Here is a 25,841-nt window from a genome sequence, read left to right as displayed (position 1 = left end):
GGGATATACTATTATATGTTAGTTCTTCTCCATGCTCTAAAAACCGTACCCTAAGTCTTCTGAAGGGAAATACGCTACTGTTACTGTTGTGTTGGGTTAGCTTCGGACCCGTTTAATCGAAGCTGGTGGCAGCGAGAAGTGTGCAGACTTTTGGGTTATGTTGTAGTGGCTGCGGCGTTAATAATTATTGTTCCTGCCTGAGTGGGAGTAGTTATCGCGTCGCTGCAGCGTGCCCAATAGCCAGTACATAGCAGGCAGCCTTTCTGGCGACTAATTACCCAGGGTGCAGTACCTAATCTGACCTGAGAGTAAGGGGGGCGCCAGAGAGCTGCATGTGTTAAGTGGAACTGTAAGCGGGATATACATAAATCCCTGCAGTTCGTGGTATATAGAAAAGCAGTGGGATACCTAGAATAAGCCCCTGCTGTAAACTAAGAGGTCAATAGCCTTGTGTGTGGTTTTTCATCACATCGTGGAGTGGACGGATAACTAAGATAAGCCCCCCTGCACATGTGATAGCCGTCTGTTGGCCTAAAGTCACCTCAATCCGTGACGTAGGGGTGACGGTCACGGTGTGAATCCTGACCCATTGGTGACAGCGGTCAGGGGAATCGTGACAATACCGTACTACGTGGCTCTGCTATATACTATGTGGCTGGGCAATATACTACGTGGCTCTGCTATATACTACGTGGCTGTGCAATATACTACCTCACTGGGCAATATACTACGTGACTGGGCAATATACTACGTAGCTAGGCAATATACTACGTGACTGGGCAATATACTACGTGGCTGGGCAATATACTACGTTGCTGGCAATATACTACGTGACTGGGCAATATACTACTTCGCTGGGCAATATACTACGTGGACATGCATTTTCTAGAATACCCGATGCATTAGAATTGGGCCACCATCTAGTATATATATATATACATATATGTACTGCTCATAGAAGTAAAGGGAACACTAAAATACCACATCCTAGATATCACTGAATGAAATATTTTAGTTGCAAATCTTCATTACATAGTGGAATGTGTTGAGAACAATAAAACATAAAAATGATCGATGTAAACCAAAATGAATATCCCATGGAGGTCTGGTTTTTGGAATGATACTTAAAATCTAAGTGTAAAAACAAATTACAGGCTGATCCAACTTCAGTGGAAATGCTTCAAGACAAGGAAATGATGTTCAGTTGTTTGTGTGTGTTGCCTCCATGTACCTGAATGACCTCCTTACAACGCCTGGGCGTGCTCCTGATGAGGCGGCGGATGGTCTCCTGAGGAATCTCCTCCCAGACCAGGACTAAAGCATCCACCAACTCCTGGACAGCCTGTGGTGCAACGTGAGGTGGGGGAAGGAGCGAGACATGATGTCCCAGATGTGATCAGTCAGATTCAGGTCTGGGGAATGGGCGGGACAGTCCATAGCTTCAATGCCTTCATCTTGCAGGAACTGCTAACACATTCCAGCCACATGAGGTCTGGCATTGTCCTGCATTAGGAGGAACCCAGGGCCTACCACACCAGCATATGGTCTCACAAGGTGTCTGAGGGTTTCATCTCGGTACCTAATGGCAGTCAGGCTACTTCTTGCGAGCACATGGAGGGCTGTGCGGCCCTCCAAAGAAATGCCACCCCACACCATTACTGACCCACTGCCAAACTGGTCATGCAGAAGGATGTTGCAGGCAGCAGATCTCCATGTGCTCAGTGTGAACCTGCTTTCATCTGTGAAGAGCCCAGGGCGCCAGTGGCGAATTTGCCAATCCTGGTGTTCTGTGGCAAACGCCAATCGTCCTGCACGGTGTTGGGCTGTGAGCACAACCCCATCTGTGGATGTCGGGCACTCAGACCATCCTCATGGAGTCGGTTTCTAACCATTTGTGCAGACACATCCAGATTTGTGACTTGCTGGAGGTAATTTTGCAGGGCTCTGGCAGTGCTCCTCCTGTTCCTCCTTACACAAAGGCTGAGGTAGTGGTCGTGCTGCTGGGTTGTTGCCCTCCTACGGCCCCCTCCACGTCTCCTGGTGTACTGGCCTGTCTCCTGGTAGCGCCTCCAGCCTCTGGACACTATGCTGACAGACACAGCAAAGCATCTTGCCACAGCTCGCATTGATGTGCCATCCTGGATGAGCTGCACTACCAGAGCTGCACTACCTGAACCACGAGTGTGAAAGCACAACCAACATTCAAAAGTGACCAAAACATCAGCCAGACAGCATTGGTACTGACATGTGGTCTGTGGTCCCCACCTGCAGAACCACTCCTTTATTGAGTGTCTTGATAATTACCAATAATTTCCATCTGTTGTCTATTCTATGTGCAGAACAACATGTGAAATTGACTGTCAAATATTGTTGCTTCCTAAGTGGACAGTTTGATTTCACAGAAGCTTGATTTACTTGGATTTATATTCTGTTGTGTTCCCTTTATTTTTTTGAGCAGTGGGTGTATATATATACAGTATATCTATAATGTAATGCTGGGAGCATCACACTGTCCGTACCCTTTATAGACTGCGCATGTGCAAAAGCCTGCGCAGTCTGGGCACCCCAGAGTGACGCAGCTCAGGAGATCACGGTATGCGTAAGCACTGAACTCATACCGCGATCTCTGACGGAGAAGTAGGGGCGTGCCATGAGGGTGAGTATGCTATATTCACCTGTCTCCGTTCCACCGCTGCACACTGCTCTGTCTTCCGCGTCCTCTGCCTGTGACGTTCAGCTCAGAGGGCGCAATGACGTGTTTAGTGCGCGCCCTCTGACTGAACAGTCACAGCCAGAGGACCTGGAAGACGGAGCGGCGCGCAGTGGTGGAACAGGGACAGGTGAATATAGCAAGTTCCGGGGTCCTGAGCCAGCGGTGACTCCGGCACCTGACCCCCATAGCGCGCCAGTGTCCCTGCCTGCTCAGGCACTTGGCACCCAACGACGATAGGTGTCTTTTTTTTAAATGTAATCACAGCAGCATACGGGCATATTATACTATGGAGCATCCTATGGGGGCAATCAACCTTTATGGAGCAGCATACGGGGCATATTATACTATGGGGCATCTTATGGGGGCCATCAACCTTTATGGAGCAGCATAAGGGACATATTATGCTATTGAGCATCTTATGGGGGCCATCAACCAGAATGGGGGCGCAGGATGGGAGCAGGACATTACAGAATGGGGGAGCAGGATGGGAGCAGCATATTACAGAATGGGGGTGCAGAATGGGACCAGCACATTACAGAATAGGGGCGCAGGATAGGAGCATCACATTACAGAATGAGGGCACAGGATCGTTACAGCACATTAAAGAATGGGGCGCAGGATGGGTGCAGCACATTAATGGATGCAGCACATTACCGAATGGGGCGCAGGATGGGAGCAGCACATGACAGAATGGGGGCGCTGGATGGGAGCTGCAGAGTAGCACATGAAAGATGGAGCCGCACAAAACAGCATGAGGGCACAGGATGGGGGCTGCACACGACAGGATGTGGTGCAAGATGGTAGCAGCATATACCAGGATGTAGAATGGGTTCAATAGCTAATATATCTATCTATCTATATAATTGTCTAAGGGGCACTTCCGTCTGTCTGTCCCGGATATTCATTGGTCGAGGCCAGCCAGTGGGTGTAGACAAAAGGGCAGGGAGGGCAGGAAGTATGCAGAGCGAGTCCCCTCTTACTCCATACAGGCCCGGCCAGAAGCGCTGTAAAGGGGGCCGAGTCGGCCGGGACCATGGGCGCTGTTGGGCCTACCGCGGCAACAAGCCGGGGACTAAATTAGCGGCTGCGAGTCGCGGCCAGCCAATACATGCCTGGCCAGAAGCGCTGCAAAGGGGGTGGAGTCGCCGTGAGGAAGGTGGAGCCGCCCGGGACCATAGGCGCTGTTGGGCCTACCGCCGCCAAAAGCCGGGGACTAAATTTGCGGCCACGGTCAGTGATGACGGCCGCGGTTATTCATGACGACTGCGACTGCAGGAAACAGCGCAACACATGCGGCGGTGACAGCTGCGGACGGAAGGTGAGTATATTCTCTGTGGCTGTGCTATAGACTACATCGCTGTGCAATATACTACGTGTCTGTGCTGTATACTACGTGGGCTGTGCTGTATACTACATGGCTCTGTGTTGTATACTACGTGGCTGGGCAATATACTGCGTGGGCTGTGCAATATACTATGTGGACTGTGCAATATAGTACGTGGGCTGTGCAATATAGTACGTGGGCTGTGCAATATACTACGTGGGCTGTGCAATATTCTACGTGGCTGGGCAATATCCTACGTGGCTGGGCAATATACTACGTTGCTGTGCGATATACTACGTGGACATGCATTTTCTAGAATACCTGATGCGTTAGAATCGGGCCACAATCTAATATATATATATATATATATATATATATATATATATATATATATATATATATATATATATATATATATATATATATATATATATATATATATGTATATATATATATAATCATTTTAAAATGATGTGTAAATGATTATGTAAAGGCTCATGTTAAAATCGCACTGCATTCAGATATAAATCGGATGCTAGTTGTGAAAAATCGTTTTGTACTTGCACATAAAACGCATGACACTTGCATGACAATTGCATTGTACTCGTCCGACTCTCCCGCATCAAAATTGGGCCAATTTTTAAATCGCTAGTGTGTCTTCAGCCTAATTCTTCACCTACTGTTGATTTTTTTCATCATGCCTCCCAAAGATTGCAGTAAAGCTCAACGCACATTTATTCTGCGCTGAGGGCTTACACAGGGGTTTCCGTGTAAATCTATGAAATACGTAATTCAGACAGAAGCTCCAGCCGAAAATTCGCTATAATGAGGCAGATGGAGGCTCTGTGGACGACATATGACCCGTGAGCCGACTGTGTCCCATCTTTTTAGGATTGAACAGTTTTGTGCACTTCTGAAAAGGATACCGCTGAACAGAGGCCAGATGGAGTCCAGAGTAAATCTGCTGCCTCATTATAGTGAATGGATCCCTTGAGGGTTTCACCTGTCAAGTTACTCGGAGATTTAGATGGAAACCCCAAAGTAAGTGCTCAGCGTAGAGCTCCAGATAAATGTGATCCCAAACGTTATGTAAAATGTTCCCAATAAAAGCTTCAACTCAATCCACAAAAAAATCAAGTACCTACTCAGGTCATCTGTTAGCGGAAATATAGGAGGCTTCCATGTTACTGGTAGTACAAAGGCTCTGGAAAAGCGAAATGACTCCTCGCTCCCCCCCCCCCCCCCAAAAAAAAAAAAAATTTGCAAATTCTTCGCTCCCAAATCCAAATGCCCCTTTCCCTTCTGAGTGCCAGTGTGCCTAAACAACATTTAGTGCCCACATATTTGGCATTTCTGTTGTGATGAGAGCCCGCATAACTTACAGGTGTGTGTCTCCAGAAGCATGAGCTGGGCATAATGTACTGGTCACTACAACGACAGTTTGCAATTTTTACTCAGCAATATTGACTGCTGCCTGTTTCTGGAAAACACCCATGGAATCAAAATCGTCACTACATCTGTAGCTAAATTCCCAAAGGGGTATAATTTCCAAAATGGGGTCTCTTGAGGGGGGTTTCCACTGTTTAGGCACATCAGGGGCTCTCCAAACGCGACATGGTATCCGCTAATTATTCCAGTATATTTTACATTCAAAAAGTGAAATGACACTCCTTCCCTTCCAAGCATTGCCGTGCATTCAAACAGTAGTATTCCCCCACATATGGGGTATTGGTGTGCTCAAGAGAAATTGCACAACAAATTGTATAGACCAATTTCACCAAAAAATGTTATTTATTAAGTATTTTTTGTGATATGACTAATTCAAGGGCATAAAATTTTATATTTTGAAAATTGCAAAATTTTCAAAATTTTCGCCAAATTTCCATTTTTTAACAAATAAAAGCAAGTCCTATCAAATAAATTTTACCGCTAACATAAAGTACAATATGTCACGAAAAAAACATTCTCAGAATCACTGGGATCCGTTGAAGCGTTTCAGAGTTATGACATCATAAAGTGACAGTGGTCAGAATTGTAAAAATTGGCTTTGTCGGGAAGATAAAAACAGGATTCGGGGTGAAGGGGTTAAATAACCATACATTTTTTAAATACTAACTTTGTCCATATTGAGTTTTACCTCAATTTGTTAGAGAGTGCACATAGGGCCTTTGCTAGATAACGTACATTTAAGTTGCAATATTTACTCATGTGGTCAGGTTTTGAGAAGCACAACTCTTAATAGACTTAGTAGGATAATCAGCTGCTGTTGGTTCGCTGGCTGGAGAAATCTAAAGTTTGATTGAAATGGAGGGGAGGCGGATGGTGCTGTGCTGCTAGTAAAAATAAGAAATCCAAAATCTGTGGTATAAAGTAGTAGGCGGTTTAATCTCGGTGCTTCTTCAGGAGGGCCAGAAAAATAAGTTATTGTGGTTTCCTAAAGAAGTCAGTACGACTTCAAGTTGCGTTGAGATAAAACTTCATAATACTTTATACCACGAATTTGAGATTTTTTATTTCCAGCAACAGCGCAGCACCATCCGCCTCTCCTCCTTTTTGTAATTTTAGCAAATAGGATCTTTAATATTCATTGTGCTACCAGAATGTTCGATTTTCAATATTCTCAAAAAGAGCTACATCCTTACAGGTTCAATAACATACTTATTAGTTTTTAAATGAACAATTATTTTATCTACATGTATTTTTTTTTAATTCACAGTGTTTTCCAGAGCACACTGACATGGTGGGAACCTTAGATTTTTATTTCCAGGTAAGAAAATGTGATCTGATAATTGGACTGATTTTATCTTTTATTTATTTTATTTTTTTCAGTATGTTGTCTAGTTTAAGATATAACTAATGATTTTCATGCTTTTAAAGCGGTGGTTTAGATTTGTCACGAAGGTCTGCAGCCATTCTATAAGGCTCCCTTCACAAGTCCGTGTGGCATCTGTTTTTCACAGATACCAGACATATCATTATACTCTATGGTGCTGCACACATGTAAGTGGCACTGGCTGCAAAAATGGTCTGTCATGTGACTGCAAATGTGCGACTTGCACACTTTTGGTCAGTTCACCTGTATTGTGAGGCTGCACACATTGGATTGGAATTTGGCTTGGAGAATGTATATCACATTCTTGGGGTCAAGTGACCGGCCAGTCCTGGCGCTGGAGAAACATGACAAGGGCGCCCTGCATGCGCTTCGTGCACTGTGAGGATTCACAAGGCTGTAGTCACATAGAGTGACTGCAGACATTCATTCCAAATCTGGACAACCCTTTTAATAGATAGCATTGGAAATTTTCCATCATTATCTTTGTAAGTAATATTTTTGTGACAATCAAATGTTGATAATACTTTAAAGTAATAGAATTATTACTAATTACCCTATATTACCTTGGCTTAGATAAATGTACGTGACTTGTGTTATTTAATATGATGCTTTTAGTTGTCATTTCACTAAAATATTGTTGAAATGGAGTTTAGCTGATGAAAAAAAGTGTCCAATTTATGTTCTGTTTACATCTACGTTGAGGAAGCACACACACTTTTAGTATTAAATTAAAGTACAGTTACACAAATATGCTATGTGGCCAATATATATACATATACAATACGTCAGCACACTACACTGCGATTTATGCATACAAAATGTACCTTTGAGGTCATCCCCCTACTACCCTAATTAATCCTTCCTTCTTTTCAGGCCCACACTGTCAGACTTCATTGACCCTTCCTTCTGTTAGTGGCGGTTGTCTATCGCCCCCTGGGCCCCTTCCATCAGTTCCTGGATCACTTTGTCACCTGGCTTCAACACTTTCTATCATGTGACACTCCCACTCTCATCATGGGTGACTTTAACATCCCCATTGATGGTCCTCTCTCCCTATCCCATCTGCCACTCACCTTTTATCTGTAACTACATCTCTCGGCCTTTCACAGCTTACTTCCGCTTGAAGACAAGAAAACTATGAACCTGATCTTCCCCTGCCTCTGCTCAGTGTATGACTTTACTAACTCTCATCTCCCGCTCTCTGACCACAACCTTCTCTCATTCTCTGTTAAGAACTGTCACCCTGCCCAGGACAGCCCTACTTATCGCACATATAGGAATATACGTGCCATTAATACTAGGGGCTAATACTGATGGCTTGGGTCACCTGTGCAAGAAATATATCTGGGTATCTGGGCCCCCTCCCTGTTCGGCATGCCGCTAATGATGAGGATAATCTGGCCATGGACCTCTGGGGCCTTGGACTTTGAGCAACTGGCCATATTGCCCTCATTATCACCGCCCTGCAAGCAAGGGCATTCATAGAGCTCACAGGACACCGTAGCAAAAGTTCTATTTGTGACCCCACACCTCTAAAATATATATATTTATATTTTTTTACTGAGATGGAGATATATATCTCTGTTAGCACTCGGTTCTGCTGAGCCCAACTTTGTATACAGTGGGGCAAAAAAGTATTTAGTCAGTCAGCAATAGTGCAAGTTCCACCACTTAAAAAGATGAGAGGCGTCTGCAATTTACATCATGGGTAGACCTCAACTATGGGAGACAAACTGAGAAAAAAAAATCCAGAAAATCACATTGTCTGTTTTTTTAACATTTTATTTGCATATTATGGTGGAAAATAAGTATTTGGTCAGAAACAAAATTTCATCTCAATACTTTGTAATATATCCTTTGTTGGCAATGACAGAGGTCAAACGTTTTCTGTAAGTCTTCACAAGGTTGCCACACACTGTTGTTGGTATGTTGGCCCATTCCTCCATGCAGATCTCCTCTAGAGCAGTGATGTTTTTGGCTTTTCGCTTGTCAACACGGACTTTCAACTCCCTCCAAAGGTTTTCTATAGGGTTGAGATCTGGAGACTGGCTAGGCCACTCCAGGACCTTGAAATGCTTCTTACGAAGCCACTCCTTCGTTGCCCTGGCGGTGTGCTTTGGATCATTGTCATGTTGAAAGACCCAGCCACATTTCATCTTCAATGCCCTTGCTGATGGAAGGAGGTTTGCACTCAAAATCTCACGATACATGGCCCCATTCATTCTTTCATGTACCCGGATCAGTCGTCCTGGCCCCTTTGCAGAGAAACAGCCCCAAAGCATGATGTTTCCACCACCATGCTTTACAGTAGGTATGGTGTTTGATGGATGCAACTCAGTATTCTTTTTCCTCCAAACACGACAAGTTGTGTTTCTACCAAACAGTTCCAATTTGGTTTCATCAGACCATAGGACATTCTCCCAAAACTCCTCTGGATCATCCAAATGCTCTCTAGCAAACTTCAGACGGGCCCGGACATGTACTGGCTTAAGCAGTGGGACACGTCTGGCACTGCAGGATCTGAGTCCATGGTGGCGTAGTGTGTTACTTATGGTAGGCCTTGTTACATTGGTCCCAGCTCTCTGCAGTTCATTCACTAGGTCCCCCCGCGTGGTTCTGGGATTTTTGCTCACCGTTCTTGTGATCATTCTGACCCCACGGGGTGGGATTTTGCGTGGAGCCCCAGATCGAGGGAGATTATCAGTGGTCTTGTACAGTGGGGCAAAAAAGTATTTAGTCAGTCAGCAATAGTGCAAGTTCCACCACTTAAAAAGATGAGAGGCGTCTGTAATTTACATCATAGGTAGACCTCAACTATGGGAGACAAACTGAGAAAAAAAAATCCAGAAAATCACATTGTCTGTTTTTTTAACAATTTATTTGCATATTATGGTGGAAAATAAGTATTTGGTCAGAAACAAACAATAAAGATTTCTGGCTCTCACAGACCTGTAACTTCTTCTTTAAGAGTCTCCTCTTTCCTCCACTCATTACCTGTAGTAATGGCACCTGTTTAAACTTGTTATCAGTATAAAAAGACACCTGTGCACACCCTCAAACAGTCTGACTCCAAACTCCACTATGGTGAAGACCAAAGAGCTGCCAAAGGACACCAGAAACAAAATTGTAGCCCTGCACCAGGCTGGGAAGACTGAATCTGCAATAGCCAACCAGCTTGGAGTGAAGACATCAACAGTGGGAGCAATAATTAGAAAATGGAAGACATATAAGACCACTGATAATCTCCCTCGATCTGGGGCTCCACGCAAAATTCCACCCCGTGGGGTCAGAATGATCACAAGAACGGCGAGCAAAAATCCCAGAACCAGGGAAGGGGGACCTAGTGAATGAACTGCAGAGAGCTGGGACCAATGTAACAAGGCCTACCATAAGTAACACACTACGCCACCATGGACTCAGATCCTGCAGTGCCAGACGTGTCCCACTGCTTAAGCCAGTACATGTCCGGGCCCGTCTGAAGTTTGCTAGAGAGCATTTGGATGATCCAGAGGAGTTTTGGGAGAATGTCCTATGGTCTGATGAAACCAAACTGGAACTGTTTGGTAGAAACACAACTTGTCGTGTTTGGAGGAAAAAGAATACTGAGTTGCATCCATCAAACACCATACCTACTGTAAAGCATGGTGGTGGAAACATCATGCTTTGGGGCTGTTTCTCTGCAAAGGGGCCAGGACGACTGATCCGGGTACATGAAAGAATGAATGGGGCCATGTATCGTGAGATTTTGAGTGCAAACCTCCTTCCATCAGCAAGGGCATTGAAGATGAAACGTGGCTGGGTCTTTCAACATGACAATGATCCAAAGCACACCACCAGGGCAACGAAGGAGTGGCTTCGTAAGAAGCATTTCAAGGTCCTGGAGTGGCCTAGCCAGTCTCCAGATCTCAACCCTATAGAAAACCTTTGGAGGGAGTTGAAAGTCCGTGTTGCCAAGCGAAAAGCCAAAAACATCACTGCTCTAGAGGAGATCTGCATGGAGGAATGGGCCAACATACCAACAACAGCGTGTGGCAACCTTGTGAAGACTTACAGAAAACGTTTGACCTCTGTCATTGCCAACAAAGGATATATTACAAAGTATTGAGATGAAATTTTGTTTCTGACCAAATACTTATTTTCCACCATAATATGCAAATAAAATGTTAAAAAAACAGACAATGTGATTTTCTGGATTTTTTTTCTCAGTTTGTCTCCCATAGTTGAGGTCTACCTATGATGTAAATTACAGACGCCTCTCATCTTTTTAAGTGGTGGAACTTGCACTATTGCTGACTGACTAAATACTTTTTTGCCCCACTGTATGTCTTCCATTTTCTAATTATTGCTCCCACTGTTGATTTCTTCACTCCAAGCTGGTTGGCTATTGCAGATTCAGTCTTCCCAGCCTGGTGCAGGGCTACAATTTTGTTTCTGGTGTCCTTTGACAGCTCTTTGGTCTTCACCATAGTGGAGTTTGGAGTCAGACTGTTTGAGGGTGTGCACAGGTGTCTTTTTATACTGATAAGTTTAAACAGGTGCCATTACTACAGGTAATGAGTGAAGTAAAGAGGAGACTCTTAAAGAAGAAGTTACAGGTCTGTGAGAGCCAGAAATCTTGATTGTTTGTTTCTGACCAAATACTTATTTTCCACCATAATATGCAAATAAATTGTTAAAAAAACAGACAATGTGATTTTCTGGATTTTTTTTTCTCAGTTTGTCTCCCATAGTTGAGGTCTACCTATGATGTAAATTACAGACGCCTCTCATCTTTTTAAGTGGTGGAACTTGCACTATTGCTGACTGACTAAATACTTTTTTGCCCCACTGTATATTATATTACATTATATCTCTGGTATCTTTACCATCTAATATCTGATAAAGCGTTATTCCCCAAATAAATCAAGTTATCCACAATCCCGATGATAAGGGATAACTTACTGACTTTATGTAAATATCTCTGTACTGTCCCCTCATATATTTGTACATTGTAATGAGGTCGCTCTTAAACCATCATTTTTCCAAACTAAATAACCCCAAATTGGCAAACCTGCCTGGGTACTTGCAACAGAGGCAGTACGTAATCACTAGCTAGGGAAGTAGGCTAGAAAAGGGTGGTCATTAAGCCAAGTTAAACCAAAATGTCCAAAACGTTAAGCAAAATCGGCAAGCAGAGGGATTGTCACTAAACAGGCCAAGGACAATAACATAGAGACGTAAACTGGACTGCTCTGTGCCAGAAAAGCAATGCAGTCGTCCACAAATTGGTCTCATCCTGTAGAACATCAAGGAAAATAAAATAACATTGTAGGCTCGTTAAAGTATTGTTTCCACAATTTTCTTTTTCTTTTTATCATGCAGTTTTCTAATTTTATTTTCTTTAGCTGTGCTCCATTGAAGTGACATGTGAATCGGCAAGTGTAATGGCAGCAACGTTGGCGAACGGTGGCTTCTGTCCAATTTCTGGTGAGAGAGTGCTCAGTCCAGAAGCAGTGAGGAATACATTAAGTTTAATGCACTCTTGTGGGATGTATGACTTTTCTGGGCAGTTTGCTTTTCATGTAAGTATGCACAACTATTTAAAATATTCAACCAATTTGTTATGTTAATGAAAATATTTTAAAACATTTCCATTTGTATTATTATTTGGAAAGGATTGAAAATGCAATTCAGTGTTCATCTTGTTGCATGCATGCAGTCCTTTACCACCTGTTTAGGGAGCTTTGTGCCGTGCTAGACGTGTGCATTAGAGATGAACGAACCTTTTGGGTATGTGCACACGATGCGGATTTTGCTGCGGATCCGCAGCATTTCTGCAGCTGCGGGTCCGCAGCAGTTTCCCATGAGTTTACAGTTTAATGTAAACCTATGGGAAACCAAAAACGTTGTGCACATGCTGCGGAAAAAAACGCACGGAAACGCAGCGGTTTACATTCCGCAGCATGTCACTTCTTTCTGTGTTTTCCGCAGTGGTTTTACAACTGCCCCTATAGAAAACCGCAGAAAAACCGCGATAAATCCGCAGCGTTTTTTCACTGTAGATTTATCAAATCCGCTGCAGAAAAATCTGCAGTGGACCTAGAATACGTGTGCACATAGCCTTTAAGTTTCAGTTCGGTTGGATTCGCCGAACATTTCGGTGAACTTGCCCGAACTACATTAAATTTAATGGGATGTCAAAACAAACTTATACACAACACCTTAAGGGGTGACACAATACTTCACAAACAGCTAAAATTGGGGGCAGACATCATGAAAAGTGGTATCAATTGACCCACAGTAGAAATTTGATAATGACGCAGCAGCAGTCAGACATGGGCCATGCATGAGGTATCAGGGCCTGGCCCAGCATTTACAGCTTTGAATTGAAGTTTCAATGAGGACCTGGTGGTTAAGGAAGCGCTGAAAGCCTCCTTAGCTGGGAGCTTTGATACCTCATGCAACACCTCTAACTTTTATTTTTTTGCCAGCCACACTCAAGTGGCACAAACATCAAGTTTCCTACAGTAATATTGGTAGAAAAGTGTAATGAAAGTAACACATGTAGTTGACTGATAAATTGACCCACAGTAGAACCTTTTATAATTACACAGAAGCAGTCAGCCATGGGCCATGCATGAGGTATCAGGGTCTGGGCCAACATTTACAGCTTTAAATTGAAGTTTCAATGAGGACCTGGTGGATAACCCCTTCACCGCCATAGATTTTTCTCCCCTTCTTCCCAGAGCCATAACTTTTTTATTTTTCTGTCATTATGGCCACGTGAGAGCTTATTTTTTGTAGGGCGAGTTGTACTTTTCAATAACACCATTGGTTTTGCGTACTGGGAAACTGGAAAAAAGCAAAGTGTGATGAAATTGCAAAAAAAAGTATGATTCCGTTATTTTTTTTTTGTTTTTTTTTCCCATGTTCACAAAATGGTAAAACTGACCTTCCACTATAATTTTCCAAGTCATTACAAGTTCATAGACACCAAACATTTATAGGTTCTTTTTTGTTTAAGTGGTGAAAAAAATGCAAATTTCTCAAAAAAGTCACCATTTTCCGAAATCTGTAGCGTCTCCATTTTTCATGATGTAGGGCTGAGTGAGGGCTTTTTTTTTATGCATGTCAAAGTGACATTCTTAACCCTGCTATTCTCCTGGTTACCACTATACACTTGTTATCTTCCGGTCATTTTTGACCGGACCTAATAAAGTCTTGATTTTTAGCTAATTTAAGTGTTTTAATTGAATAATTTTTCAGTATTATATTGTATGTGAACCTGGTTGTTTATAAACAATTAAAAAATGGAAAGAAAATCTTACTTTTTATTTTTTTTTGTGTCAAAACATTTAACATGGCTTTATTGGAATATTTATGCGTTTTGCATATTTGCACATACAAAAATAATTATTCATCCAACTGTAAACTATAACTAATAACAATAAATTAAATGTAATTATTTTATTTTCCAACACAAAAAAAAAAAAATAACAGTTGAGTTTTTTTATGTAAAATGATAAATAAGTCAAACGGTGCAAAATTTACTGTTTGCAATTGTCACAAGTATAATTGACATGTCTCTTGCATAAATATTTTTCACATTTGTAACATATCACATTTGATTTGTGATTGCTTGATGTTGGACAGAAGACGCAACATTTCCGTTTTAGGCTGGTTGCGTTGCTGGTGGTGTCCGTGGGTATTGTAGCAGTGCTAGTGTAAGCTGTTAGTTCACTTTCTTTATCTTGCTGTTGGATCCTGTGGACAATTTGGGTCTATTTCCTTCCATAGCACGAATGCATTGTATGCTGACACATCAAGCATATTGTAAAAAATCACCATTGGCCACCGATTTGTTTTGCGCTTACAGGTGTAAGTGCCTATCAGTTGATCTAGAGTATCAACAGCCCCTTTTGTAGCATTATATTCTAAAATGATGTCCGGTTTTAAGTCATCTCTATTACTGATTTCACTATCATGATGCATTGTGCTCATCAGAATTACCTGCTTGTGTTTCTTTGGGACGTAAGAAACTACTGTGGTATCCTTAGTAAAATAAAACATAGAACTACTGTATAAATGTCTCTCTTACTGAGAATACCTTGCGACAGTTCTGGCTTATTTTTTCTAATAGTACCCAACATGGTCATTTTTCTTTTCATCAACATCTGCCCTAATTGATATGATGTAAAAAAATTGTCGCATGTGACTATACTGGAAGGTAATCCATCAGCAGTATTGTAATGAGAAAATGTATGTATGTGTAAATCTGCATGGACCAAAGGGACCTAAATAAATTGAAAAATAGTAGATGTAATATATAGTCCAAAATGAGATTATAGCTCCTTTATTTTACTCATAAAATGGCTGGAGATCACTATAAAAGGCTGTCGGTAATTTTTGACCGAAGAGTACAAGTGTATAAAAAATTGTGGAGCAAAAAGTAAACATAAAAAATATATATAACAATACGCATAGTAAGAACCCCTCAAATGAGGATAAGTCAATCAACCATAAGTTTCAGAACCGCATCTTGAATATTTTAAAAAATATTAAAGTTCAAAATCGGTCGTTTTTGACCGAAGACAACAGCAGGGTACCATTTTGGTGTAGATGCAATCTTTTAATCGCCCATTATTAATGCAGTGTTTCGGTGACCAATAAACCAAATTCTGGCGTTTTGATTTTTTTTTCTCGTTTAGGCTGGTTTCACATTTGCGTTTAAAACGCATCCGCAAGTGGTGAAAAAAACGCATGTAAACACGTACAAACGCTGCGTTTGTATGCTTTTACATGCGTTTTTTCCTGCGTTTGCGCTTTTGGTACGCATGATGAGAAATTTCACAAGAGAAAAATCAAGATCCAGACACCGCCAATGGGACTACAGAGGGCGTGTATTATGACGAAATGCGGAACGGTATAAATGGCCCCCCAAAAGAAATTCATGAATAGCTGGTTTTTGTTCATTCTGCTTCACAAAAATCGGAATAAAAAGCAATCAAAAATGTCACGTGCCCGAAAATGTTACCAATAAAAATGTCAACTCGTCCCGCAAAAAACAAGACCTCACATGACTCTGTGGACCAAAATATGGAAAAATTGTAGCTCTCAAAATGTAGTAACGCCAAAAATATTTTTTGGAATTAAAAGCGTCTTTCAGTGTGTGACAGCTGCCAATCATAAAAATCCACTAGAAAACCCCCTATAAATAGAAATCAAACCCCCTTCATCAACTCCTTAGTTAGGGAAAAATTAAAAATTAAAAAAATGTATTTATTTCCATTTTCCCGCTACGGTTAGGGTTTGGATCCCTTTATCACCTTCATGGTGGCTTAGGGTTAGGGTTTGGATCCCTTTATCACCTTAATGGTGGGTTAGGGTTAGAGTTTGGATCCCTTTATTACATTGATGGTGGGGGGTGGCTTATCAGTGTCTAGACTTGTTTTTCTCTATTTTTATCAAAAACGCAACCAAATGCATGTGCTTAAAAACGGATGCGTTTACATAGACAGCAATGCGTTTTTTTTATGCAAACCATGCGCAATCGAACGCATGCGTTTCCTGGCGGCAAATAGACGCCTCTAGAAATTACTACATCTTGCATTTCCGTGCCAAACCGCAAGCGTTTTTAATGTTAAATATAGGAAAACACGACGCATGCGTTTATATGCGGTACAAACGCAGCGGCAAAAAACGCAAATGTGAAACCAGCCTTACTGATCAGATTAATTCTTTTTATATGTTGATAGAATGGGCGATTCTGAATGTGGTGATACCAAATATGTGTTTTTTATTATTTAATTTGGAATGGGGGGGGTGATTTAAACTTTTTTATATTTTTTTTTTCTGCTGTGTGTAGCAGAAATGCTCACTTGCTATGAGGTCCCACCACTGGGCTGCGCTCATAGCTATCCGGCAATGACAACCACAGGGGTCTCCTGTAGACCCCGGGTTGTCATGCCAACCCATCAGCGAGCCGCGGTCATATGTGACACATTTAACATGTTAACAGCCATGGGTGGATCCACCTGCGGCTGTTAGGGACACATGTCAGCTAATTAAATCAGCTGACCTATACATCTACGGTTGGAAGGGGTTAACAGAGCGGCATAAGCCTTTTTAGCTAGGAGCCCTGATACTTCATGCAATACCTCCAAATAGTTTTTTTTTCCAGCCACACTCAGATGGCAAAAACATCAGATTCATACAATGTAATAGGTAGAAAAATGTAAGGAAAGTAACACAGGTAGTTGAGTGAAAATGCAGGCCTGCCTGTCTGGGAGCCCTACTTACACAGACAACCCTCTAGATGGAGACCCAACTTGGAGTCTCTACGTTTAAAATAAAATTATTGTCACACACCACTAAAGTGGTATAAATTTTCACAGAGTAGAAACTGTATAATAGGGCTCTGACACACCTTCTACTACAGTCAACCCACCAGATGGAGACCCAACTTTGAGTTTCTACATTTCAAAAAATTATTGTCCTACACCACTAAAGTGTCATCAATTTCCGCAGAGTAGAAATAGTATAATAGGCATCTGATACACTTTCTACTACTGGCAACCCATGAGATGGAGACCAACTTTGTCTCCACATTTCAAAAAATTGTTTGTAATATCAGCAGCAGTAGCCACAGCAGGCACAGAAGACACAACAAAGGTATCACAGGCTGCAATAATGCGAGATTAATGCATAACGCTAAAAACAACACTATCACCTAGTTTGCCCTGTCTGCTCCTTAGGTGCAAAACTCATTGCAGATCCATGACTTGTTCATTTTGATGAAATGTAGGCGGTCTACACTTTAGGGGATGGATGCACTTATCTTTCATTAGAACGCCAGCCGTGCTGAAGGCAAGTTAAGAGAGAACTCTGGCTGCCGGGCATGACAAAACCTTCAAGGTGTGACAGGCATGCTCAGGCCACTTTTCTATTTTCAAAGACTAAAATGTAAAAAACTCCAAACCCCCCTGATGGCATTGATATTGAGCTCCAGATACTCCTGCACCATCCTCTCCAGTCGTTCCCAACATGTCAGACTTGTACTGTGTTCTGCTAGTGAATGGGCTAGTCTAAAAAAATGTGTGAAATGACCCACAGAAATTGCTTATGCCACTCACACTGATGCTAATGTTTTTGTGATGACCTGACGTTCCAAGGCTTGGACGTCGAGGACTGCGCTGTACACTGTGTACCTCACTGCTGTCTTGGGGAAAACCACTGTTTAAGATTGTCTAAAAGCGTGATTTGATACTCCAGCATGCGCGCGTCCCTTTCCAGGGGGTGAAGGATTTGGCTAAATTTACTCTTGTACTGTGCATCTAACGGAGTGGCAACCCAGTAGTCAGCACAATTTTTAACCCTGAAAATTCTGGCATCATATTGAAGAAGTGCAGCAAGAAGATCACCATGTGTCGAGTGCTTCCATGAGGTCCAAGTCCCTGGTGTAATGATGGCGGAATAACACTCAAGGATGCTTCCTCTGTCCCCTCCCGCCAACCAAGGACAACAGACAGGGGATCATTATCCTCTTCATCTTCTGACTGTTGCGCGTCCATCACGTTTTCCTCCTCAATTTGTTCCTTGGCTCCTGCACCTTCACTAACAGTTTGTCTAGTACCATGAGCACCTTGATCGCTGTTAGCCACCCTTCCATGGCACCCACCTGTGCAACGACAGACGGGAAATTTGAGATATTGTTATCTCTTCTGCATCCTTCTCTGCTTCCATCTCTTCCTCTGGGACCCCCACCTCCTGACACATATTGAAAGTGTGCTCCAGCACATAGTGATGCTGATGACGGCATCGTCAGCGTTAATCATTTTAGTAGCCATTTCAAAACTGTTCTGAAGGGTGCAGAGATCCTTCATCAGTGCCCACTCTGCAAGTGTGATTTGCACCATGTCAGTACTGCGGTGACCCAGGCTGTTCAAGAGAACATACTGCATCAGGGCTTGTCGCTGCTGTCAATGTAACTGCAATATGTGCAGAGTGGAACATCACAAATCAAACGTTTAACCGGTAGGCCGAAGTCCCTTTGTAGTGATGCAAGTCAATGACCTGTGGAGTGCGATAATCAGAAGTGAGCAGACAGTGACTCTGCTTTTGGCAACAGCGCAATCATTCAGGGATAGTGGCAGAGAAATTGGTGTACCACCAGGTTAAGGACATCAGCCATGCAAGGCACGTGTGTGAGGTTGCCCCGATGTTGGGTTGGCACTAGGTTTGCACTGTTATCGCACACTGCCTTTCCTGGCTCCAGATTCAGTGAAGACAGCCATTTCTCTAACTCCATCTAGATACCTTGCCACAACTCTTCAGCTGTGTGACTGCGATCTCCAAGGCATATTAATTTTAACACTGCCTGATTGCAGTGAGCCATGGCTGCGCAGTACGGAGGTGGGGAGGATTCTATCTTGACTGTTGTAACTTGTGTCTGATTAAATGAGAGGCTGAGAGCACAGGTGGAGGTCGTAGAGGAGGTGGAGGAGCCAGAAGCAGTGGAGGAAGAGTTAGATTCCAAGACTTGTGGAGCAGCCCCTTGATCGCCTGCCCCCACAGTCATCCAGTGCCCAGTCAGCGAGATGTTAGGTAGTCCAGTTGTCAGTGGTGAAATGCACCCTGGCAGACACAGATTTTTTTCATGGAACAGGTGATGTCTTAAGCTTGTGTAGCGCAGGCACAGTTTTCTTAGAGACGTAATGGTGACTGGACAATTGGCACTGGGGGACTGCAATGACCATTAATTTTCTGAAACCGGTTTATATCGTTTACTGTTCATGCATTCTATACAGAAACTAAATACTTGTAAGACCCTGTTTTGTTCTAAAATGTTTAATAAAATAAAAATTTTATGGTTAAAAAAATTTTTTTTCTGAAACCGTCTGTATCCACCTGGTGGAAAGGCAGCATTTCTGTGGCCAACCGATTGCAGATGGTGGAATTCAAGCTCTTAACTTTCACTTTTGTAGGAAGAAACATTCTTCCTACACATGTCAACTGCGAAACAGATGGCTGGCTGCTCTGCTGAGAAAGGGTGGCATACGGAGAACAGGATAAACTGCTGGACTGTGACTGAGGTGCAGCCAGAGATGTTATGGTGGATTGAGAAAGATGTTTTGTGCTAGGTGACACAAAAACAGCAGTCATGTCCACTTTGGGAACAGCTGATGGGCTCACTAACCCTGCTTGTAGGGGGTAAACAAGTGGAGTTTCTATCACTGGAGACCTGTGTGAGAAGACTTGGCATGGTGATTGAGGAGGAAGAAGCATTAGATGTGGTTGATGGGACGGCCGGGAGTTGACGAGGCCCACTAGTCAGCATTTTCGCGCAGTGAGATTCTCACTCTGAGGCATGTTGATTGCGTATCTGCTGGTTCATGAATGTGCTTGTCAAATTATTGCAATTTTTTCCTCTACTGATTTTTTTTTTTTTGCAAAACTTGGGAGATAACATTAGTTGGGTCATATTTTGCAGTCTCAAAAAAGGCCCAGACTGGGCAGCCCTTTCTTCCCCGCGAAATGCACACTCGTGACAGGTGCTGGCCCCAGCCAGAGTTGGGGCTGAAGATGCAGTGCTTGTCATGGTTGCATCACTTTGTGACTGTGTGGGAAGCTGCAACATAACCTCCTCGTCTTTCTCCACCTGCTATGCTGAGCTACTTAGCTGCGTAACCCTGGGTTCACAACAAGTGTGATCTACAACCTAATCACTTCCTCTCTGTTCTCCTACTCCTCACCCTTATAGTCTCCCTCCTCCTTTTCCTGCCCTGACACCACAGTATAGTCTGCGTGCGCCTCTGGTATCTGAGATTCATCAAGATCACCTCCACCCCCCAGTGGTTAACGTCTGGTGATGAGGGTCTGAATTCTGCTCTGACCCTACTTCGTCTGGCCCTGAGATCAACATGAAAACATTTTGGGCATCGGTGCAGATGCTTTCCTCCTGTGGATTCTGTTAATCTTTGGAGCTGACCTCTGATGCCCATGGAATAGAATAAGTGAACAGCTCTGCAGAATGGCCCATCTGTGGTTCCCTATAGTCAGTTGGGCGTTTGGAAATTTGTGAGGCGAGAGGAAACATGAGTGAGGTTGATTGGGGTGCCACCTCTGAGGATTGTGCTGTGTGTGATTGTTAAGATGGAGGAAGAGAAGGAGAGGCCATTTGATACAGCGCTTGCCATCCACTAGAGCATATGCTCTTTCTGGCCCTCATCTACGAGGTATACCGCTGTGCAGCTGCCAAGGTGATGGAGTGGAGTAGCCCGTCCAGTAACAGAAGTTATAGTGATCTCTGGATAGGACGAGACAGTGTTTGTTCAGTTGATCTTTCATTAACATTTAACACCTAACCCACATACTTGTCGAACACCAAGCCTATTCCCCCTTCCACCACAACCTTGCTTTTTCGCACTCATGTTGTATGAACCCTTCCCCTCTTGTAACTTACTGTTTCACAGCCTTAGGCCCACAGCTCTGTCACCTGTCACTAAATGAACAATCACTATTTATTTTCTTAGGGTGCCTGAACAACACTGTTATTCCTAATGATTTTTAAGTGGAAAGCAGGCCTTCTGATTTCTCACTGAAAAACAGTTTATCCCAAACGATTTGAATTAGCAAGTTTTGACTCATGGCTATACCTGTTATGACCTGGTGGTGAGGACAATAATGGACCTGGTGGTAAAGAGCACACGGAATGACCTGATGGATACTAATAATACAGGACAAGCTCTGAGACGTGGGAACTCTGCTGACCGCAATCCCTAATCCTATCACACACACTAGAAATAGCCGTGGATTGCTCCTAGCGCTCCCTATGCAACTCGTCACAGCCTAAGGAACTAGCTAGCCCTAAAGATAGAAAAATAAAGCCTACCTTGCCTCAGAGGAATTCCCCAAAGGAACAGGCAGCCCCCCACATATAATGACTGTGAGTTAAGATGAAAATTACAAACACAGTGATGAAATAGATTTAGCAAAGTGAGGCCCGACTTACTGAACAGACCGAGGATAGGAAAGGTAATTTTGCGGTCAGCACAAAAAACTACAAAAAGACCACGCAGAGAGCGCAAAAAGACCCTCCGCACCAACTCACGGTGCGGAGGCGCTCCCTCTGCGTCCCAGAGCTTCCAGCAAGCAAGACAAAAATCAAAATAGCAAGCTGGACAGAAAAAATAGCAAACAGAGAAAAACAAGCAGGAACTTAGCTTCTGCTGGGAAGACAGGTCACAAGAACGATCCAGGAGCGAACTATACCAATACTGGAACATTGACAGGTGGTATGGAGCAATGATCTAGGTGGAGTTAAATAGAGCAGCAAGCCAACGAATTAACCTCGTCACCTGTGGAAGGAACCTCAGAAGCCGCAGCCCCACTCACAACCACCAGAGGAAGCCCACGGACAGAACCAGCCGAAGTACCATTCATGACCACAGGAGGGAGCTTAACAGAATTCACAACAGTACCCCCCCCTTGAGGAGGAGTCACCGAACCCTCACCAGAGCCCCCAGGCCGACCAGGACGAGCCAAATGAAAGGCACGAACCAGATTGGCAGCATGAACATCAGAGGCAAAGACCCAGGAATTATCTTCCTGACCATAACCCTTCCACTTGACCAGGTACTGGAGTTTCCGTCTCGAAATACGAGAATCCAAAATCTTCTCCACCACATACTCCAACTCCCCCTCAACCAACACCGGGGCAGGAGGATCAACGGATGGAACCACAGGCGCCACGTATCTCCGCAACAACGACCTATGGAATACATTATGGATGGCAAAAGAAGCTGGAAGGGTCAAACGAAATGACACAGGATTGAGAACCTCAGAAATCTTATACGGACCAATGAAACGAGGCTTAAACTTAGGAGAGGAAACCTTCATAGGAACATAACGAGACGACAACCAAACCAAATCCCCAACACGAAGTCGGAGACACACACAGCGCCAGCGGTTAGCGAAACGTTGAGCCTTCTCCTGGGACAATGTCAAATTGTCCACCACATGAGTCCAAATCTGCTGCAACCTATCCACCACAGTATCTACACCAGGACAGTCCGAAGACTCAACCTGCCCTGAAGAGAAACGAGGATGGAAACCAGAATTGCAGAAAAATGGCGAAACCAAAGTAGCCGAGCTGGCCCGATTATTAAGGGCGAACTCAGCCAAAGGCAAAAAGGACACCCAATCATCCTGATCAGCAGAAACAAAGCATCTCAGATATGTTTCCAAAGTCTGATTAGTACGTTCGGTTTGGCCATTTGTCTGAGGATGGAAAGCCGAGGAAAAAGACAAATCAATGCCCATCTTAGCACAAAAGGATCGCCAAAACCTTGAAACAAACTGGGAACCTCTGTCCGAAACGATATTCTCCGGAATGCCATGTAAACGAACCACATGCTGGAAAAACAACGGCACCAAATCAGAGGAGGAAGGCAATTTAGACAAGGGTACCAAATGGACCATCTTAGAGAAGCGATCACAAACCACCCAAATGACCAACCTCTTTTGAAAGACAGGGAGATCCGAAATAAAATCCATAGAAATATGCGTCCAGGGCCTCTTCGGGACCGGCAAGGGCAAAAGCAACCAACTGGCACGAGAACAGCAGGGCTTAGCCCGAGCACAAGTCCCACAGGACTGCACAAAAGAACGCACATCCCACGACAAAGAAGGCCACCAAAAGGATCTAGCCACCAAATCTCTGGTATCAAAGATTCCAGGATGACCAGCCAACACCGAACAATGAACCTCAGAGATAACTCTACTAGTCCATTTATCAGGGACAAACAGTTTCTCCGCTGGGCAACGGTCAGGTCTATCAGCCTGAAATTTTTGCAGCACCCGCCGCAAATCAGGGGAGATGGCAGACAAAATTACCCACTCTTTGAGAATACCCGCCGGCTCAGGAACACCCGGAGAGTCGGGCACAAAACTCCTTGACAGGGCATCAGCCTTCACATTCTTAGAGCCCGGAAGGTACGAAACCACAAAATCAAAACGGGAGAAAAATAGCGACCAACGAGCCTGTCTAGGATTCAACCGTTTGGCAGACTCGAGATAAGTCCAATTCTTGTGATCCGTCAAGACCACCACGCGATGCTTGGCTCCTTCAAGCCAATGACGCCACTCCTCGAATGTCCACTTCATGGCCAACAACTCTCGATTGCCAACATCATAATTGCGCTCAGCAGGCGAAAACTTTCTAGAAAAGAAGGCACATGGTTTCATCACCGAGCCATCAGAACTTCTTTGCGACAAAACAGCCCCTGCTCCAATCTCAGAAGCATCAACCTCGACCTGAAACGGGAGCGAAACATCTGGCTGGCACAACACAGGGGCAGAAGAAAAACGACGCTTCAACTCCTGAAAAGCTTCCACAGCCGCAGACCAATTGACCACATCAGCACCCTTCTTGGTCAAATCAGTCAACGGTTTAGCAACACTAGAAAAATTACTGATGAAGCGACGATAAAAATTAGCAAAGCCCAGGAACTTTTGCAGACTCTTCACAGATGTCGGCTGAGTCCAATCATAAATGGCCTGGACTTTAACAAGGTCCATCTCAATAGTAGAAGAGGAAAAAATGAAACCTTCTGAACTCCAAAGAGACACTTAGACCCCTTCACAAACAAAGAATTAGCACGAAGGACCTGGAACACCATTCTGACCTGCTTCACGTGAGACTCCCAATCATCCGAGAAGACCAAAATATCATCCAAATATACAATCAGGAATTTATCCAGGTACTCTCGGAAGATGTCATGCATAAAGGACTGAAATACTGATGGAGCATTGGAAAGCCCGAATGGCATAACCAGGTACTCAAAATGGCCCTCGAGCGTATTAAATGCTGTTTTCCATTCATCGCCCTGTTTAATACGCACAAGATTATACGCACCACGAAGATCTATCTTGGTGAACCAACTAGCCCCCTTAATCCGAGCAAATAAATCAGACAGCAGCGGCAAAGGGTACTGAAATTTGACTGTGATCTTATTAAGAAGGTGGTAATCAATACAAGGTCTCAAAGAACCATCCTTTTTGGCCACAAAAAAGAACCCTGCTCCCAATGGTGACGACGACGGGCGAATATGACCCTTCTCCAAGGATTCCTTTATATAACTCCGCATAGCGGCGTGTTCTGGCACAGATAAATTGAACAGTCGGCCCTTAGGAAACTTACTACCAGGAATCAAATTAATAGCACAATCGCAATCCCTATGAGGAGGTAGGGCACCGGATTTGGGCTCATCAAATACATCCCGGTAATCCGACAAAAACTCCGGGACTTCAGAAGGGGTGGATGACGAAATAGACAAAACTGGAACATCACCATGTACCCCCTGACAACCCCAGCTGGACACAGATTTCCAATCCAATACTGGATTATGGACCTGTAGCCATGGCAACCCCAAAACGACCACATCATGCAGATTATGCAACACCAAAAAGCGAATATCCTCCTCATGTGCAGGAGCCATGCACATGGTCAATTGGGTCCAGTACTGGGGCTTATTCTTGGCCAAAGGCGTAGCATCAATTCCTCTCAATGGAATAGGATACTGCAAGGGCTCCAAGAAAAAACCACAGCGCCTAGCAAACTCCAAGTCCATCAAATTCAGGGCAGCGCCTGAATCCACAAATGCCATAACAGAATAGGATGACAAAGAGCAAATCAGAGTAACGGACAAAAGAAATTTCGACTGTACCGTACCAATGGTGGCAGACCTAGCGAAACGCTTAGTGCGCTTAGGACAATCGGAGATAGCATGAGTGGAATCACCACAGTAAAAACACAGCCCATTCCGACGTCTGTGTTCTTGCCGTTCAGCTCTGGTCAAAGTCCTATCACATTGGATAGGCTCAGGTCTATGCTCAGATAATACCGCCAAATGGTGCACAACTTTACGCTCACGCAAGCGTCGATCGATCTGAATGGCCAAAGACATAGACTCATTCAGACCAGCAGGCATGGG

General features: G+C 43.7%; 1 protein-coding gene across 2 annotated transcripts in view; it reads left to right on the top strand.

The window, feature by feature from the left end:
* The window catches only part of GLS (glutaminase), a 618,398-nt gene that overhangs the window by 336,492 nt on the left and 256,065 nt on the right, over positions 1-25,841 (top strand). For both annotated transcript variants that reach the window (XM_069733841.1, XM_069733840.1), the window contains exons 11-12: positions 6,754-6,804; positions 12,255-12,431. In XM_069733841.1, coding sequence (XP_069589942.1) covers positions 6,754-6,804; positions 12,255-12,431 — 228 coding nt within the window. The remainder of the gene's footprint in view (positions 1-6,753; positions 6,805-12,254; positions 12,432-25,841) is intronic.

Source organism: Ranitomeya imitator, chromosome 7, assembly GCF_032444005.1.
Source record: "Ranitomeya imitator isolate aRanImi1 chromosome 7, aRanImi1.pri, whole genome shotgun sequence".
NCBI classification, from domain to species: Eukaryota; Metazoa; Chordata; class Amphibia; order Anura; family Dendrobatidae; genus Ranitomeya; species Ranitomeya imitator.
Note: the sequence above shows the minus strand (reverse complement) of the source record. Positions and strands in the feature narration are given on the sequence as shown.